The sequence below is a fragment of the Numida meleagris genome, chromosome 5 (genome assembly GCF_002078875.1).
Source record: "Numida meleagris isolate 19003 breed g44 Domestic line chromosome 5, NumMel1.0, whole genome shotgun sequence".
Lineage (NCBI taxonomy): Eukaryota > Metazoa > Chordata > Aves > Galliformes > Numididae > Numida > Numida meleagris.
Genome location: NC_034413.1, coordinates 53,968,046 through 53,988,683, shown reverse-complemented (window position 1 = coordinate 53,988,683; position 20,638 = coordinate 53,968,046). Strand labels below are relative to the sequence as shown.

Here is a 20,638-nt window from a genome sequence, read left to right as displayed (position 1 = left end):
TTTATTTAATCAATATAGTTATTTGCTCTTTTTCCTGCTTTCTGGAGAGCTTCCTATCAAATTAATAGTTCATTCTGATGCTTTTAACCTTTTTGATACAATAAAAAAAATTTGGATACATCATATTGCTATACTGGACTAGCATCACTAGATGATTTCATATATATCACTAATAACCATTTGATAGTAGCAGAACTGCCGATGAATTGATGTCCTTGCATTAAAAAGAAAAGTTATGAAGTTTTATTTCTCAGTACAATATCCTTTCATATAGATACTCACTGTCATTTTTGACGCTTTAAGATGCTTGCATCTGCTACCTACTGTGAAAATAATAAAAGGCACCTCTGTCTGGCACAACATGGTGCCAGATGGATGACTCCAAGCTAGCACTTAATGAGTAGCAGAGGACGTCAAAGCTTTCATTATTGCTTTAACCCAGTGCTCTGTCTTCTGCAATTGTATGTGGTAGAGGCACACCACCTCAAGTGTAGTAAGTCTGTGCTATGCTCAATACCAATGCTAGTTCATTCAGAATTAGTGTGGGCATTTCTAAACAGTACTGCATGCCACAATGTAAACATAAACAAACAGAAATACGTTCATAAATGATTTCTTCATGCTTGAATGTAAGGATATGAATATGGATAAGAGTCTATTAATTCTTACCCCAGGATTCTTTCTTGCACTGTCTGCATCACACATTTAGTCATATTTTCTTGTCTCTCTTCAGACAATTCTTTATTGTTCTTTCAAAAATATTCGTTTACAGATTGTTTGCATTACTGCCTATCTTACTTTTCATAACCATGCCTTGGGTGTGCAACAGAACAGAAGTTCTTTTAGTTTGGTCTTTAGTTATTTTGTATAACGAAGAGGTTGATTATGGAAAAGGTTCTTGGTCTTCAGTGTAGTATTTTCATTGATTCCATTCTACCTTTTGCTTAGGATGAGAAACAGAATCTTTTTCAGGCACTTTATAGGTCTAGCACATTGTTCTGTCATTCCTTTCTCCATTATTAATAGTTTCAAAGTTTACTGCTAAGGAACAGCAAATTCTACTTCCAATCTATTCAAATTCTACCTGACAGTTAGATTTCCTATTATGTTTGCATATCACAATAATGGCACAGGGTATTTTCCTCTCCTCTTGTAAATTATGTAGTTTCTTGCCACAGGCCTTTACCTTCTGGGTTTGTTCTTTTTGGTCCTGCTTATTATCTTCAAATAGATCTATCATTGTCAGTCTTTTGCTTGCTTAGCAACTAGTGATATCCAGAGGATGTACTAAAAGTTTGGGAATAAAGTGACATAAGTTAAATTTCAGTGCTAGGAAATATTATACTTTGGATTTCTTCATCACAAGAAGAAATACTTACTGCTATCTCAGTGGAGTAACAAATATTAGTCTGTATTCTGCATTTGTCTGTAAAGTTAGTATTTGCATAGTATTTCAATCAGTTTCAACAGTGCCATCAGCCTAAGTCATTTTTGATAGAACATTCTAAATGCTGCAATTGGAAAGTGTGAAGAAGATACTGTTAGTTTATTTGCAAATATATTGTAACTGGCAGTGGCATTTCAGATGACATTACTGTATGAATGGCACTGAAAGAAAAGTTTCTGACAGATACAGTCTGAGATGTTAATTCCTGATAGGATCAGAAGTATGCACTCAGGAAAATATTACTCTAAACTCTCCCTTCTTACTATGAGCTCCTGCCCACATCCTGGTATTAGAAAACCATGTTTTAGGGTGTGCTGTAATGCTTTCCCTGTGCTTGTTCTTTTTATTAAAGGTTATGAAGCTATGTACATATTAGCCTAAATGTTATCAAAATGAATTATAGCTCTGATAAATTTTAATTGATAACTTCTCTGCGAAAAGTAATTTGGCAATGTAGTTGGATTGTACTAATTTAAATACTCTCTGTCATTCCAATAACAAGAAGTACTTTAAACATTTTCATTAGTGATTATTAAATTATTTTGATGCTGAAATCTACTTTTGAAAATGTAGTGAAGTATTCTCCATTTCTCATGCTGAATCTGCAACTATTGTATAGAAAACAATCTGTGATTCACTGAGCAGCGGTAGCAAGAAGGAACATGACTTCTGGCAGTGCCAGTAAACATTGGCATCTGTTTTGAGAAATATTTATCTGCTACAAATTCTGTTTTTAAATTTTTAAGTAGATAAAATACTTTTTACTCACAAAAGTTTTGTGAGTAAAGTTTTTGATCACAATTCTAATTCCTGTTCTCCACTAGATGATTCTTATCAGCTATGTTTTTTGATAGAGAGAAGAATAGAGGTGTATTAGTCACACAACCAATGCTCTGCTCATGAAATTAGTAAAAGAAGACATTTTTTTAATTAAAAAGTGACTGCAAATGACCTTTTGTTCAAAACTTCATGTTTTTTGTCGTGCCGTAATGTGCCTTGCATTTCTGCCCTCTCATGTTTTCTCATTTATATGACTCTGCTGTTGCTGAATGTTGACCTGCAGGCACCTTATTGCTTACAAACGCAAATTAGAAGCGCTCAAGATAGAAACTGGCACCAAACCACCTTCAGTTAGCAGAATACCAAACGAAAGGCAGCTTAGGCATCAATGTACTGCGCGGTCATCTGCCCAGATCCTGATGAGTGTGTCTGTTTGCTTTTTTGCGTGTCTGTATATACATATGCATACATGTATTCCTTGTAGTGTAGGGCAATAAGATGAATTTCTACAGAATAATTATAACTTATTCGCAAGTTTTAATTAAGCATATTAATGTTTGGTGAATTCTTTGTTATAACATACATCTTTTCTAGTATTTTGATGAAAATACAATCTTCATTATACCCTTCTAGAAACAATGCATGCAATATCGTACATGACAGTAGATATAAATCCATATAATGAAAAGCTGACTGGAATTTTCTAGAAGATTGCCTTTGAAACCTAAAAAGAAATAATTATGAAAACATTGTGTCCATAGGAATGTTACTGGTTGAATACATTGCAATAATGAACACACCCTAGATAAAACGTTAACATATATGGGGACACTATGCTGAGTGTTATCCTGCTCATGAAACTACGTAGACTTGAGATGCACTGCTGCTTTCCAGAGTAAAAGCTATGAAAATATTTTTTCACTTTTAGGTTTTTAAGTACTATGGGGATGGTGTACTTAGAACATGTTGTAGTGCATGCATACTGTGTAATAATTAGATTTTTATTCTTAGTATAACTTTCAGGCTAGCAGTTGCATCAAGATATACAGAATTACAAGGTATTTTTAAATGCCTTAGAGAATGTGATATCTCCTAATACTGTTGCAGACATCATAATAGTGTATATTTTACTTCAGGCAGTATTCAGTAATCTAAAAGATACTTACTGTCTTGTGTTCTCACATATATTCATATTATTCTGAATTAATGAAAAGTAAATGTATTGAATCATTACTCAGCCAATATATTTGTATAAGAGTTTCCAGCAAAAAAAAAAAAAAAAGGCAGAAGTGCTGTGTCCTGAACTTCACTTCCTACCATTCTTACTTCTCACAGGAGTAGAACCAAGCTGGATCAGTCAAGAGTGCAGCTCTGGTGCCTTTTAGCGAGGCAGAGCATCGTGTCACCAATTTTACACAGGTTACCTAAGCAAATTATACATATGTATTATATAATCACTTTTTAATTGATATTGACTGGCCTGCATGTTATTCAGCTAACCCGTCCCATTCATTGCAATAAAGTACAAACATGCACAGCTGCTCTCTGCTGAGCCACGGGACTTGCATCACAGCATGGTCAGGCGAGATTGGCAGCCCCAACATTTCTATGGTTCAGATGCTATACTTTTCAATATATTCTAACAGTATTTAGCAGTGCATGCTATGTACCTTTACCAATCTTGTTGGCAAAATTTTCAGGATTGTAGTTTTGAAGAGTTTTCTTTCTTTTTATAGGAAGACAGAATATGTAACACATAAACTATCTTTCTCTTAAGAATCTTAATAAGTGCTTTTGTAAATTGTGTTGATAATGAAAAGCTGCGAACTGATTTGGAAAACTTTCATAATATTGTTTTAGATTGTAATGGTTGTAACTTGCAAACTCATGATAGCCATGATTATTTTTTTACAAGTTGCCTTAGAAATGCTTTTGTTTAGTACTCATGTAAGCATTTAGTTATTTTGGAGGTTAATATGCAGTACTTGAAGCACCATTAAGCATGAAATCATTTAATTTCCACAGTCAAAGCATGTGACCGTCATTTGGTTAAAAAAGCTTATACTAAATGGGTGTTTGGCTGGTCAAACATTCAGAGATCAGTTCTGCTCTTACTTACACCCACACTTACAAGTGTAGAGGTGCAAAGAGAAAACTGATGACAAAATCTGACCCAATTCAGTCTTTCCATAGCTCTTTAATTTATGCTTACAAACTGACTACCTCCCCAGACATCTAAAATTGTCTGCTCTGAGAGACTTAAGCTTATTTTTACCTTATGGGTAACAAATACAGTTCAGCAGTCCAGTAAATGAGTCGCAATGTTTGGACCAAATGGTCTTCAGCTTCATTATGATTTGCATCTCACATATTAAACTTGATCATAATATTTACAGCACCATAGTGCAATATGATGTTGCTTTCAGTAGAGTTAAAATACACTTATTAAATAGCTTTTTATCTTCTCTTTTATAATGAATAATTAACATGTTTAGTCATACTTTGATTTACAAATATTCATTATTCAAAATTGTTTCCTATTCTGAAAAATTATGTCTTTGGTTTGTTTATGAAGTGATCACATCACATGGTCATATTATGTGTCATAGTGAATGATATTAAATTGTGAGCTATTGTTTCACCTTGCAGTTAGCTTAATTAATCTTTATAGAAAGTCGTTCCATGCTCTGTTTCAGAAATATCCTCTCACTATTTGTGTGAATTAAAGAGCCTTTTAAAGTGGCTTGCAACGAGTCTGCTTTTGCAAATATTTGCACTGCTACTTATGATGCTTTTGCTTTCATCAAACACCCTTGCAAATATCTTCATTTATCAAATGCTCATGAATGAGTAGAATAAAGTAAATATGAATATCAGTAAAGTACAGAGAGGACTGTAATTGAAGGATCATGGTTTTTTTTTTGCAGTATTTGCAAGATCAGCACAGAATCGTTTAGCCTTGATTTACAGTGTTCTGGGTTTTCATGAACTGATGGAGTTATTATGCCTTACTGTGTAAGCATTAGAAAGAGTGACATCCAGATTCTACTTAGCTATACCAGTGGAACTGCAATGATATTTAGCCACTTGGTCATCTTTATAGGTGATGTAGCTGTACTGGAAACAGACTGTGTAAGTTTGAACATAACATTACTATCTAAATCACAGATCATCTCATTTTTATAGTGACATACAAATAGCACCGAGAAAAAAAATATGTATTTCCCATTATTTAACATTTTCACAGGTATTTGGGAGGAATCGAAATTAAAGCAAAATGAAAATAGTGGTTTCCCTTAGTGCCATTGTATTGCTTCTGTCTATTCTGATCTTTGCTCCTTCTGTCACTGAAATTTTGATTTTAACAGCTGTTAGTTGCATCCTGGCCAATCATGAAATTTCAGGCTTCATTAAAAATGTTTAACTAAGAGCTGTTTAACTTCTCTGTGATAATAATCTTGGAAACAAAGAAAGAGATATTAGAAGCTCAAAGTGGCCTGGCTGTAAGTGAAGCAGAATTGTATGACTCTATGAGATGTTGCGAAGGTTCAGAAAGTAATTTATTTCGAAAACTTCCTGACCTAAACTTGGCTGCTGCTTTTTGCAATGCTTCTCTGTTAGGCAAGCTGCTTTCCAGTTTCAGTTTCTATCTTGAAAGCTAAACTAAAAACTCTCTCTCATCTGTACCGTATTGCTGATGAAAGCATGACTGGCAATGCTGTTGATAAGCGTGACATAAAAGATATGTATACCTATGATAATCGGTATATCACTGCTTTTGAACCATGTGTTACTATCTTCTGTGAAGACACAAAGTACATTCTGAGTTTTTAGGTTCCTCTGAGAATAATTTTGTTATCATACTGCTCAGAAAGCCTTTCTTTTTTTTTTATAATCTAGCATCATAGCACTTGAAGAGTGTCTAATAGTTGATCTTGATAAATCTCCTATAGTCTATGTGACTAAATACTTTTTAAATCTAGAGCCATGGTATCAAAAAAGGCTCAGGAAGGACTGGCTAGCATTATCAAAGGTAAAGTTTGGTATTGATGATTATCTTGTTCTTACAGGTTCATTCTTTTGAAAAGCTGTATGCGTATGTGGTGTATAGCATTGCCAAAACCCAGTCTTTGTAATGCTGCTGAGCAAAGAAAAGAGTTTACTGGGTGCAAAGGTAACTTTGAGATATGTTCTGGTGAAGAACTAGGGCATATGCTAAATACCCAGCATATCAGGGCCTGCAACTGAGGACAGTTGATTTTGTATTCTGTGGACACTAAAATTCCAGTTCAGTGATATAAAGTCTTTTTATGTGTTAAAGCATATGGACAAGATATAATCAACAATAACATGACCTATTCCCAGGTGAGTGTTTGTTAAATACATAGAAGTCAGCGCAGTATCCCTTGGTAAGTTGCTCTGTACTAGAAAAGAAATTGGCTGTGGAAATACATGATTACTGACAAGTCTTCCTGGCACCCTGACCTGAGTTGATTTGGTGAGATCTTAAGATATAATATCACAGAACCCTCAGAGTTGTTTATAATGCATACCATTTTTTATAAATATTACATAGAATGCCCTACAATAAATTTACTGTTAAAAAGAACAAAGAAACAAAAAGATAACTATTTATGTTGAAAAGAATTATTTTTTTCTTCCCCAAATGATAATTATTATTGAATTTATTGAATAATTTTTGTAACATGCTTATTCATATAGTGTGATCTGTGTGGAGTTAAATTCAGGTATACAAGGACAGCATGCTAAAGAAATACTCTATTACATCAACAACAGAAGACTAACAGAATTCTCGGTGGGATAAGGCATTTTATTGTTGTTGTGTTTCAAATATCAGCTGCTGATTCACTTTAGGATTTTTCTGTTTAGCTTAACTTCTGTGATTATTATTGCAGCTCTTTACAAGAAGCATACCAGATTTTCAATGAGAAGAGACTTGTAAGATGCAATTCACCGTACATAGTGCCCCACATAAATAAAGATGGCTTTCTGATGTACCTGATAATTGATTGTTCTACTGAATTATTTTCTAGCTTTTCTATTTGATCATTTTGATCCCTCCTAATCTTTCATATTGAGTTATCTGTTAGTCTTGTGCATTCTCAGTAATAGGAATTCATTTTTCCTTCTTAAAATTAACGTGCGCTGATTAAGCTCACTGCGTAATATCTGAGTTACTGAATTCTTCCTTTTTCCTGTAAAAGAATGGACAGTAGGTCCTTCAAACTTATATTTTAACCAGATCGTAATTTTTGTTTGCTCTGCTACTACTACAGCATTCTGCTAAAAATGCTGTCCAGATCGGAATGATGCAAGCAATATTTTAAGAAAAGTTTACAAGCAGATAGTCACTTCTCAGTTTAAAAGTGATTTATTGTATAGTATTGAAAAGCATTAATTTTCACACCATATGTAAATTTATTTGGAATGTACCTTCAGTTTACAGCATTTTTGCCCTTTTCTCAAACTGATGATTGACTTCCACTTATTTTTATATGCTGTGGTCCTTTATTGAGGATTACAGTATTTATCCCATACTTTTCCATCTTCACCATTGTAGAGGCAGTATTCCATAATGACCAACTGCCATGCATCGACTACAGGTTTGAATTACATTGCAGTGGAAGATCTTTAAATACTAGTCTGCAAAAAAAGTGTGCATCTATGTGTGTACATTGGAAATAAACTCACAGGTGCTATATGCTTATGCACAAACTTAAGACATGAATATGTAAACTGAGATTTTCAAAGAAACATAAAGGGGTGTGGATATCAGTGAAATTATGTGCATAATATACCATACAGTAAATGTTTCCATTTGCTTTGTCTTCTTCCTCTAAAATGTGGTCTATAAGTGTACCATGGTACACAGAAATCATAGTTAAGCCTATGTCAAAATCATGATACATTGTCAAATGTCTTTTGATAAATTCAGAATGAGTGAGAAACAATTTTTTCTTTGTTTAAAGAACGTACTGAATCTTGGTGGCAGTGTAAAATTACCTTAAAGTTTTACTTTCTGTATTCACGTACTAATATTGTATACATTTCCTTTACAAAAAGTTTAGAAGTTAGAGCTTCTTGAACATGTTTTAAAGGAATAATGCCTCTAACTTAAGTTTTAAGTGTCAGCAAAGATATATCTTTAATGTTTCAAAGGATCTTACCTCTGTCTAATATTATTTCCCCACAGAATGTGTTCTAACTCTGCTTACATCATTCCCTTTATAAAATTAGCTACTTATCAATGCAGCCATTTTACTGATGTTATACTCCGCATAGTGATAACATTAGAAGAGTCATAGAATGCCATGATCAAACTACTTTTACTTATTATAGTACTCATATTTGTCTGTTGCCAACGAAATATGATGGTGTGAAAGAGAAGATTTGGATTATTTTATCAGTATGATTAATTGGTTCAGTATTATATTATGACAGTATTGTTTTTAAAATGTTTGTTTTCATTGGACTCCTCCAAAAATTTTTTTGTTGTTTTATAGTTATTGGACATCTATGTGTACTGTAACAAAGTAATAAGTAGTTTCAAAGTGCACAATAAAATCAGAAAATGCATTGGCAATTGAGAATGCAAAATAACAGCTACTGCTCTTAAAGTAATGTGATGCTCTTTTAGAAATAGAAACTTAAACTATTCTATACAATTCATAATATGTGTTTTCATGTCAATGATAATTAAAAGTTTGTATTCCAACTTTTTAGATTATAGAGACTTGATAGAATAACATTTACTTGAGACATGAAAATACATCTGTACAGCTTGCTGTTGGTTTGGTCATGACTTTGGAAAAGTTATTTGTATTAACACATGCTATATGAAGTGTGATCTAAAATGCAGCCACATGATTGGAATAATAAAGCAGTACAAAGTGTGGAAGGCACCCATTCCTAACTTGCAGAAATTTTTTTTCAGAATTCTTGTATGTGGCTCAGAATAGTAGTCTAATTATTTCAGCAATTCCTTATATGAAAATATCAAAATATTTTCCTGAGGGGAAATACATAATACAATTTCTAATCTTGTGACCTCACCTGTAGTAGAGCAATTTGGCATTTTATATTGTAGATCAAAAATTATTCTTTTAATTTCAGAGCACGGAATACATGAAAAAGATTTTGATATGCATTTCAAACATTAACATCTGTTCAAAATAATTGAAATTTGAAAAAATAATGGTCTGTGTGGGGTTTAATTCACAGAAATTAAATGCCTCCAGTTCATCAGAAGGCAGCACAGTTGATATTGGACTACCACCAGAAGGGGAGCAGCCAGAAGTAGAACCCGAAGAATCTCTGGAGCCTGAGGCTTGTTTCACAGACGGTAGGAAAAGCAAAATATACTCACATGATGAGACCTAATTTTTTTGTTATGGGCTGGGTTCTGTTCTTAGTTGAAATCAATAAGCTGATTTGTGATTACAGTTATATTTTCTTTTTGTGTAAGTATCTCCTTCATAGGTGCTGTTGTGGTGCTCTCTTTCTCCTTGAGAGATATTATAAAAGTTACAAAGCTTTCATTTCAAATATTGAAAGTAAGGCCCTCAAATATTCAGAAAGATACTTGCAACCATCTTTTGCAGTATATCTGAAATGAGCCAAATTGCTTTTATTCATTTGTAATTCCTAATAAATATTAACCTTATTCTGACATCTAAATTTATTATCACACTTAGGCTGTGTGCGGAGATTCAAGTGCTGCCAAGTCAGTGTAGAAGATGGGAAAGGGAAAATCTGGTGGAATCTTAGGAAAACCTGCTATAAGATTGTTGAACACAACTGGTTTGAGACCTTCATTGTCTTCATGATTCTCCTCAGCAGTGGTGCCCTGGTAAGTTCAGTGTGGAACAATTGTGTCTATTTTAAGCAGCGAGCATTTGGAATTACAGTTAACTTTAATTTAATGGCAACATATATGAACAAATATTTGGCATATATTGTGGTGTACATGTAAGTTTTCTCTCAGGCAATGAAAGAAATTGTTAGATGAGTTCAAAATGTAGTCGGTGTTCATGGAAATAAGAAATAGCTACATCAGACTGGTGCTCACATGACTCCATATTCTTTTTATATACTAGCAACTCTTTTTTCTCAGTTAGAAATAGAATATGATTTTATAGCTGAGCTAGGAAGATATGAACAGTAACGTGAATTGCAAACTGAGATGTAAGATACAATAGTGATTCAATCAATTTTTTGCCAGACTGATGTTAAATCAGGTACACTGAGTAAGTACAGAAGTAACTAGTTCCTCATAGGAAGAGCAAAATATAGCACACTTAATACAGTTGCGTTTCAAGTTGCAGTGATTCACTGCCAGTGTAGACCTTTTCTTTTGAAATTTCTGTTCAGATTTGCTTTGTGGGTTTGTGTGTACCATTTGGATTCAATTACTCGTTTCTCAAAATTGTATATCACAGAGCCATTTTTAAATTTCTAATATAATGTTGATAATAGTGATAGAAAGTTTTGATACAAAGTCGGAACTACCACAGAGGAAATCCTTATGCCAATAAGCCATTGCTATTCATGGAAACAAATGAAAAAGAGATTTGGAGAATTGTATTACAGTAAGTTTCATGAATCATTGTCCAGCTCAGCTGAAAGATGAGTACTACGTTTGGATCCAGTGTTATGAAGACTACGGTATGAAGTGAAAGGATATGTGGGAAGGAAATGTGGCTTCTCATCACATATATCTTTTCAACTCAAATACTTTCTTGGCTACTGTATCCTGCATTGCAAATTAGGAATTCGTTTAATTGTATCCTTAAAAATCTTTTTCACAGGCATTTGAAGATATATACATAGAACAACGTAAAACTATCAAGACCATGCTGGAATATGCTGACAAAGTTTTTACTTACATCTTCATTCTTGAAATGCTTTTAAAATGGGTGGCTTATGGCTTTCAAACCTATTTCACTAATGCATGGTGTTGGCTGGACTTCCTGATTGTTGATGTAGGTATTCTTTTTCATATCATGTACCACGAGCTCTAAAAATCAGAGAATTATGTGCTTAGATAAACTTTCTGCTCTAGCCAAAGGAAGTTCTGTTTTAAAACTGCTGTTGTGATATAGTTTATAAGTCTGTTTGGAAAAGAAGAATTATACAGATGGACTTATTATTCTAGATTTTTTTTTTGCTGATATTCTGTAGTTTTATGAAGTTATTGAGCTTTATCAAAAGTCTGCTTTTTTGGTGTTTTTTGCTGTGTGGGATGGATGTTGCTGATCTTCGTCAGTTTTAACTATATATGGAATTTGAGTATTTCAAAGCAATTTATTTAAAGGTTTCTAATTTTCTAATCCATTACTATGTATCCTGTCACTTAGTGTAATGAAAGAAAAATACTGCTAGGAACTCTCAGTACTACTCAGTACGCTTGTGCTTTTCACTGTATCAGTGTGCAACCTTAAAGAGTTACTTAGAGAGCTACAGTTGGGCTCCCTTGAGGTGGGTACTCATGTGATTTTCAAAAGGCTGCACCACCAAGGAGATGACATTTTCTGAAGGACCTAGTGGACAGAGTATTGTAATTTCAAGTTTTAAGCGCCAAACAGTGTAAGCATAGTACTGGATAGCAAAAAATGGAAGACTACAGATCTTTAGCCACACAGCAGACATCAATTTCCCTTCCATCCTCAATATCCTGACTACATCTGTCTGTGCTAATAGGGCGTCACTCAGTTCTGCATATGTAATTCCCGTAGAATGCAAGGGTGTGTCTTGAATCTCTTGTTCTCTTGTTCTGATCAGCAACAGAATTCTGTAGAAACCACTACATACCTCCCTTGTATTACAATATGATAGACCATGAAGTGTTTACTACACAGAGCTTGGCAAACATTCTAATTTTATATCCATACAATCCCTAGAGATCCTATGCTAAAATGTGTCTAGGTGCCACATTAGTATTCTCTGGCTGAGTAAACCCCCATGAAATATTTAGTGGCTCAATCATAAGATTATGTAAATCATCTGTCAGTACTGTTCTACAGAGGCTTCATACTTTACATCATCATTATATGTTCACTGTATTTATCAAAAAATATTCAACTCTTATTTGATAATCTGTGGTATAGTTACTTCAGTGAACTTTATGAATATCTTTCTGAGATTTTCATGGCAACCTTTTTCTATAGCAATTGTTTGCATGGAAAAAAAAACACAACAATTTCAGCAGTTTTTTTTTTTAATTGTTTAGTTGGAGGATTGAAATAACTAAGCAAAGAGGTTAATGTGGAAATGACAGAAATGAGAGAACAGGAAGGCTGAAAGAGAAAGGCATTGCAGTAGATGTTAAAAATTTTCTTTACTGGGACCATTCCTTCCAAATGGTCTAGCATAAGTACATTTCTATGGATTATTGATGAAAGGTAATTGTATTATTTATTTTACAGCTATTCTGTTTTATTTACTCATCTGCCTGCAGACCAGACCAGCGTTATACAAGCCAAAATTGATGAAGTTGTTAAAGGATTCACAGGGAATGTAATGAAGTGTGGATATGCCTAACAGTGAAGCTCCTACCATTGTCTAACAAACAGTTGGTTATCAGTCTTGATTAGTCTTGTTAAATCTGAACAGCACTGGTAGATATGGCTGTTGAATAAGATTTTATGGACATTAGAAATTTATGTTTGACCAAAGGCCAGGTCTGAATGTAGTTTTTGAGAGCTTTTACATTCTCAAGTTCTGAAGATAACATGGAAAGTCTTGCCCTAAATTGAGCATTCCAATTCACCCAACTTCTGGAAGTTTTCTTTTTGCATGTGACTTCATTTTTCATTAAATACCACCAATGTTGGCTGGTTTATGTGAATTTAGAAGACATTTGTATACTATTCTACAAAGATGATTTCATCAACAGGTACCTAGGATATCCTTTTATTCTGCTTTGTCTGACTTAAAAACTTTCTGCGTTATAGAGGAATTCCTAGAGAAAGAGGTCTACACTTGAATCTTCTTGGGAAGTTCAGGGCACATATCATCCCACCATATGTATCAAAGGATATACAAGATGAATGAGCACTATTGCCTTTCTGTTTTTGTGTAGGTCTCTTTGGTTAGCTTAACAGCTAATGCCTTGGGCTACTCAGAACTTGGTGCGATTAAATCCCTTAGGACACTAAGAGCTTTGAGACCTCTAAGAGCCTTGTCGCGATTTGAAGGGATGAGGGTAAGAAAAAATGAAAGAATTTGAAATAATGCATGCATACACAGAAGCAATGCATGCAGAATAATCAGTGACAAATCCATGCAAAAATGCTGCACCATCATCTTATATATTTTACATTTATCACTAACATATAAGCAAAAGACTTCATCTGCTTATATGAATTCATGTGTTATTGCACACATCGTAACATTTATTTAAGTTTGCTGGCCTTTCAGCAAATGTCATGTTTTCCTGAAGGGCCCAAGGATTTATCAACTGCATGGATCTATGGAATTTTACTACATGACTGAATTTATCCCATATGATTAAATCCTCTTACAGCTGAAACAGTTTAAAAAATCAATATTTCCTCATAAATGTGTGTGCACATATACATACATATATATGCATACGTGTATTTCCTACAAGTATAGAATGTCATCCTTAGTCCATCAAAAGCCTTTTAATGCACTATTATGTAAATATTAATTGGCAATTTCTGTTACAAATTAAAAAGCTTTGTTACAAATCCATATGTTAGTAAGAAAATTGGCAGTGATAAAATGCCTTCTCTCCTTCAGAGTAGATGACTATTGCATTCTACTTGAGACAGCATTTCTAGTGTGCCAAAGATAGAGCTGGTGTTTCGTTTTATGATTTCTGGCTTAAACTGATTGCTTACTTCTTTCTGTATTGACTTTAAAATGTTGATTGTAATCTGCAGAACACTAAGAAGCCTGAAAACATATGGGAAGACATTTTTGCTGGCAGAGTTGGATACGTTTGAAAAGTTACTATCCACAGCTGTTATCACTGTATCAGTTACCACAGCTGAGACCCTGATTTGCCCTGATGGGCTCTCTCAGTCTATTTTAGTGCAAAGTCAGACTGATTAGTTCAAATCACTTCTTCACTGTGTTGGAATGGACAAAGACCTTACCTATTCTGCTATGACGTGAAAACTTTAGAAATTTTTTTCTCTTATAGGCAGTAGTCAACAACTGGAGATAGAAGACATTCCTAGTTCCAGCCACAAGATGCCTGACATATACATTCAGGGTCCATCTGTCCAACTGGGACACATAGCTATAAGTCTAATAAGCAAATGTACCTGAATTGAAAACTTATAGCTGAAATTAAAAAGGGTCTTTGTGTGATCTACTGGCTGTGAGCAATGTTCTTTGAAACCCCAGGTTAAAAGCTTACTAGTAAATTTATAAGTCAACTACAGTTTCTTGATTTTCTGGAGAAAATGTGATGCTATATATGTGTGGCAATTAAAAGACTTCAACCAAAAAGGAAATAGGCTTTGATATTCAAATAGAAAATACCATGCACTTGCCTCCAACAAATTTCTGAATCTCACAGATCCTTTCTTGGTGGGCTGTCTAGCCACTCTACATTTGCTGTGGTACTCTACCACATCTGTTCCTAAAAATTCTGGAGTTATAAGTTACAGGAAAGGTCTGTTAAAATTACATAAAATTACTTTTCACACAAAATTTTTGCCGTGCTTTAAAAAGTATGTTGCCTTGTTCTTAGTAAATGTAGATTTCTACCTTGTTCAGTAACTAAGTTTAATTTTTCTTTTGTTTCTGAAATTTAGTCTGCACAACACTACCATTTTGAGAGAGCCCTGCATCAGAATATGAATTCTCATAGTTTCCTTAGTATAGCATGTTTTTTTTCCTACTGCATTTTTGAGCAAGTTAGAATGCTTGGGTTCTAAGTGGCTGCATGTACATAGGTCACTCTGAAAGTAATACCTCCTATTTATTTCCGTGGAAACTACAACAGATACAAAAAGCACAATTACACTGTTTGATAGAGCATATTCTCAGCTACAAAACAGTTTTTCAACATAGTCACTACCATTGGCTATGCATTTTTGCCAGTGATGAGTCTGCATGTCACTCTTGTAAAAATCTGCATGGCCATCTGGAATGTGGCTTGTCTAACATCCACTGTTTGGTCTCCATAAACATTCAGCAAGCACTGATGAATGTCAGTGGCTGCAGTGTTTTCCTCACGGAGGAATACAGTGATATCCCTTTGCTTCATCAGCACTTCCATGTCAGATGTCATTTTGTCAAACTGCTCCTCTGCTGCCATCTGTCACACAGCAACCACATGTAATGGAATGTTGGTGGGAAAGTTCAGCCTCTACTGCCATGCCACCAACATCTGCCTCTGATGTTGTGGAACATAATAAAATAAGAAGCATTACTTTCAGAACAGCCCTTGTATTTTCTCTTCTGAACTGAAGAAAAAATATTTGTTTTGAAAGTTGCAGAGAAAGTAAAGTTTTCATAATTCTCTATCTTCCGTGTTTAGATTAAAACAGACACTGCTTTTCAGTTAAAAAAAGAATTCCTTCAGAACTATGCTGAGAAAAATGTCAACATTTGGGATGCTTACATCAGATATAGGGCCTGTGTAAAACCTCAGTGATATCTTGCTAAAAACACATTACCTGTTGCTTTTCAATGAGAATGATTAGCAAAAAAAATTGAAAACAGAACTTTGTATTTGTGTGGTAAATTCATGGAGTGGAAATATACTGTGGAAAGAAGAAAAAAGTAGCATATTTTGCCATAAAGATTTGGGGGTAATTTTCAATCTCATAACTTTCATGTTGATGTAGACTTTGCCTACTGTTTTGAGCTGGATTTGCTAACCGTATCTTTTTGTAAATCATCTGAATAAGAAGGAGATTTATGACCTTAGAAAAATATATAATAGTAAGTAGTATATGAAGTTAGATAACTTTAGACTAAAAATGAGACATATGTTTTTGTTATTTAAGCAATTAACTGTTAAGCAATAACATTTTTATGATATAAAGAATTTTGGATTATTTTAAAAAAACCTCAGTCTTAATGTTTTGAGCTACAGTAGCTCAAGTTGGCAAAGAAATTAAATACAAGATGATTTTAAGATCTGATATCTGGAAATTCAAGATGTCTCTTCAAAATATATTAATTTATTTGAACTGAAAATATAGCACTATAGTATGGTGTACATATTTGCATGGGCACTTCAAATTACATGCACTGAGCAGAAGACGTGGAGCTTCTGGAACATGTGCAGAGAAGGGTCATGAAGATGATCAGAGGACTAAAGCACCTCTCCTACAAAGACAGGCTGAGGGAGCTGGGCTTTCAGAAGAGGCTCAGGGTAGACCTGATACTGACTTTGAAAATACTTGAAGGGAGCTAATAAACAGGAGGGAAATCATCATCTTTTTATATGGGTAGTGATAGGACAAGAGGGAACAGTTTTAAATTAGAACAGGAAAGATTTAGATTAGATGTTGGGGAAATTTTTCACTCAGAAGGTGGTGAGATGCTAGAACAGGCTACACACAGAAGCTGTGGATGTCCGATCTCTGAAGTTCAAGGCCAGGTTGAGTGTGGCCCTGGACAACCTGATCTGGTGCTTGATTTAGTGGTTGGCAATGCTGCCTGCAGCACAGGGGTTGGAATTAGATGATTTTTGAGGTCCCTTCCAACCTAAGCCATTCTATGATTTTCTTCTATAATTCTTACGTAGATGCAAGAAATTCTTTTCTACACATCTAAAAGTTTTAATCCACCGTAGCTTTCTCTAGGATCATTGTTTGTTGCGCCTACCCAAATTATTAATTAATAGAAAACATTATTTCCAATTAATGGAAAACGTCATGTTTCCTGGCATCTTCCCATCGTGACTCTTGCTAAAGGAAATCAATTTTAATTTCCATGTGAAGCTTCAGGAAACCAGGCTGTGGGAATTAAGAATTATGATGAGACATGATCTGGCTATGTTCGGTCCCAAGTGCTATCTCTCAGTCACTGCTACATAGTGCTAGGCTCATACTACTTTTTTTTTTTTTTTTTTTTTTTAAGTAAGTAAAGGATGCTCTTTAATCTTTTTAATGCTTTCCTTTTTTCTTTTCACATGCCCCCTTTTCTTGTGCCCCTGCTTTCAATGGACTAGACTCCACCAAGCCTGGAGGTGTCGAGACCAGTTTTTTTCATGATACTCAACATTACGTTTTGAGTGTCTTCAAATTATACATATTTCAGGCTGGTTCTGCTATAGCTTCAGGACTTAGACAAAGCCAGAGAAAGTATGTCAGTTGTAGAAATTCAGCAATAATAGAAAGAATAACATGACTCGACCTGCAGCTATAGCAGAATGAGGAACAGAATTCTCAGGTGTAATGAGACTTAAAACTAGAAAACAAATATCTTCATTTCATTATCTATCTCTTTATATCTCAGTATTTATTTATGATAAATAATATTCCTACAGCTAAAAATTCTAGTTATATTTTTAAGTGGAAGAATTGAGGTAACATTAAATAAAAATATTTTCTTAACTAACAAATTTTTGGAAAGTATTCCAGAATTGTAAAAAAAATCTGTAGCCATTTATTATTTCAGTCTGACTTCCCGTTAAAATCAATGACTTCATAAATTTCCAATTCAAATTCAACATTATTATTAAGGTAATAGCTTCTTTTGGTTGGACTACTCCTCACAGCCCTGCAAAGGCACATCATTGACAAAGCTGTGGGTACAAGTCAACATAAGACAGCACTGCTGAAGTAGTGAGATTTATCATTATAGATAATGATAATAGATTTATCATTAATCATGGAATTCTCTCTGCTCTGCTGATGAGTGATAAAATTCTGTATTGTTTTTGCTTTTTGATTTATAATAGATATTGCTAAGCATATTTTATTATGTTTAACAACTTCTTTTGATTTTTAAAATTTCCCAGTTAGAAATAAATATTTATTGCAATATATGATTTAAAGTATGTGGCAAAAAAAAAAATCCAGATGTGCAAGAAGCATGGGAGAGTTCATCCAATGTTCTGTGCCTTAGTGGAATCAGAGAATAACTTATCCTGAACCTAATTTCTTCCAGCTTCTAAATTTAACATAAGACAAGTTTAATTGTTGTCATATGAAATTTACAATATTGTCCAAAGTGTGGATCACCTCAAAGAGGTATTATTTTGACAGGAATGGAGCTCTGGGAGTAGAAGAGGTATTTCTGCTTTTCTTCAGGCCATGCCTACTATATGATATACAGGATAGTAGATCATCACCTACTGTAACATTCGCAGATTTTATTTTCAATCATGTAAAATAGAGATGAATGAAAGTTGAGCTACTTAGATGACTAATTATGCAAGTAACAGATTCTATGAAACCCTTGAAACATCCATATAAACATAATGCCAGAATTTTTTACAATTAGAAACAGCCTAGTGTACTATAAGATCTGTTGTAGTACCTATATCAGTCATAAAAGCTAAGTGAGTTATCTACAATCACACCTATGTAAGACCTGATATCCTGAATTTTTTTTAAACAAAATCTGTATTAGGTTGTATGGAACAGATTCAGTTCTTTTGGAAAAGTTGGCAGAGGTCTTCCATAGGTATTACTTACCTACAAACAGACTTAAGACCGAAGTTACCTGATGTAGGAGCTCATCAATTTCAGCATTAAATAAATCAAGTCTCCTCCTTCTTCAGGTCTTATCTGCTGCTTTCACTACCAGTATTTCTGTGTTCAGATGTCTGCTGGTTTCCTGGTTTGAACATGGCTGCTTTTATGCTATTATATATAGCAATCCAAATGAACATGGAATACATCCCTCATTTTCATTTAAAAGAAGTCTTAAAATTACTTTTAATTAAAACTGTGCTCAATAATATTGATTTGGGATGTTTATTGAATGAAAATGTAATAGAGAAAAATATTTTTGTGCTTGATGCAATCAGTCATTAGAAATATTACAGATACTGTTTTGTAGACATATATTAAGTATCTATTTTTAAAATAATTGATTAATGCTCTATGTTTTTAGAGTTCATTTTGTATTTTCTTCTTTTTTCCCATTATTTAAAGCTTCCATTTGCTTCTGTTTGTATGGTTTTCCTTCTAATTATGTTGATATTTTATCTTTCTTCAGAACTCGTTTCGTGTTATAATCCAAAAAGTATAATGCAGATTAGTACTGAATTAAAGCAGAGTGTTGCATTTAAGTAAGTCTGATGAAGATAGTAGTGTTTGTGTTCTTACACTGTATCTGGTTTCATTTGTACACCAGGTGGTTGTAAATGCCCTCTTAGGAGCAATTCCATCCATTATGAATGTGCTTCTTGTTTGCCTTATATTCTGGCTGATCTTCAGTATCATGGGAGTAAATCTGTTTGCTGGAAAATTTTACTACTGTGTTAACACTACAACTGATGAGAGATTTGATATCAGCCAAATCAACAATTATAGCCAATGTGAGGAGCTCATTAAAAACAATGAAACTGCCAGATGGAAGAATGTGAAAGTTAACTTTGATAATGTAGGCCTTGGTTACCTTTCTCTGCTTCAAGTGGTAAGTCACCACTCCTGAATTTCCATTTCTCTTTTTATATCTCTGTTGTTTACTTCTAACAGAAAAAGTTATTTCTATTTGTTTCTTTCATATAGAAATATTTTTCCTCACTTCTTTGTTTGGCATTATGCTTATAAAAATCCTTAAGTAAACTCTGGAGTATGTGTTTTAAAAATATATACAAATATATGTGTGCATATACATGTCTCTGTGGAAAACTGTAAGCAGAAATGGATTTTTAACATATATACAGTGTATTTTTGAACCTTTATTCAAATATACATCAGCCTTGCTTCTTGGTTCATCTGATTATGTATCAGCCTTGCTTCTCTGTTTGACTATATATTCTATGCTTCTACTTGTTGGAAGTTGAGCTTGGTTTCAAAAGAGCTGAACTTGCAGAGGCATATGTGAAAGTTTGTTGCTTTCAGAATTCTCACAACTGAGATAAAATTGTTAACTTTTAATGATATATCTCTGTTTGCAGACTTCTCTAAAACTGAACTTACATATAATTAAAATTCTAATATATTTTACAAGATTCTAACTTAAAACTACTATATGAAAACATGCTTCCCAAGATGCTTTGCCAGCAATTCTAAGAATCCTGTGAATTCATACATTCCAAATTAAAGATATTTCTCTCATCTTTCTGATTGTTAGGGCTTAATATGTTCTTTAGATTTGGGGTCACCTGTGCTAATTTCTACGATGCAATGCATTTTAGGGAGGTACTTCCTCATAAATGATAAGCTAGTTCCTCATGTATGTATTATTTCTAATTAGTGTTAATTAATTATGACAAATATGTTG

The 20,638-nt window shown here is 33.9% G+C and overlaps 1 protein-coding gene across 3 annotated transcripts in view; it reads left to right on the top strand.

The window, feature by feature from the left end:
- Positions 1-20,638, top strand: part of SCN2A (sodium voltage-gated channel alpha subunit 2) — a 55,554-nt gene that overhangs the window by 27,129 nt on the left and 7,787 nt on the right. For 2 of the 3 annotated variants that reach the window (XM_021400289.1, XM_021400288.1), the window contains exons 17-21: positions 9,470-9,590; positions 9,943-10,097; positions 11,056-11,229; positions 13,329-13,451; positions 19,544-19,825. In XM_021400289.1, the coding sequence (XP_021255964.1) occupies positions 9,470-9,590; positions 9,943-10,097; positions 11,056-11,229; positions 13,329-13,451; positions 19,544-19,825 (855 nt within the window). The remainder of the gene's footprint in view (positions 1-9,469; positions 9,591-9,942; positions 10,098-11,055; positions 11,230-13,328; positions 13,452-19,543; positions 19,826-20,638) is intronic. The other variant, XM_021400290.1, reaches the window with a different exon arrangement.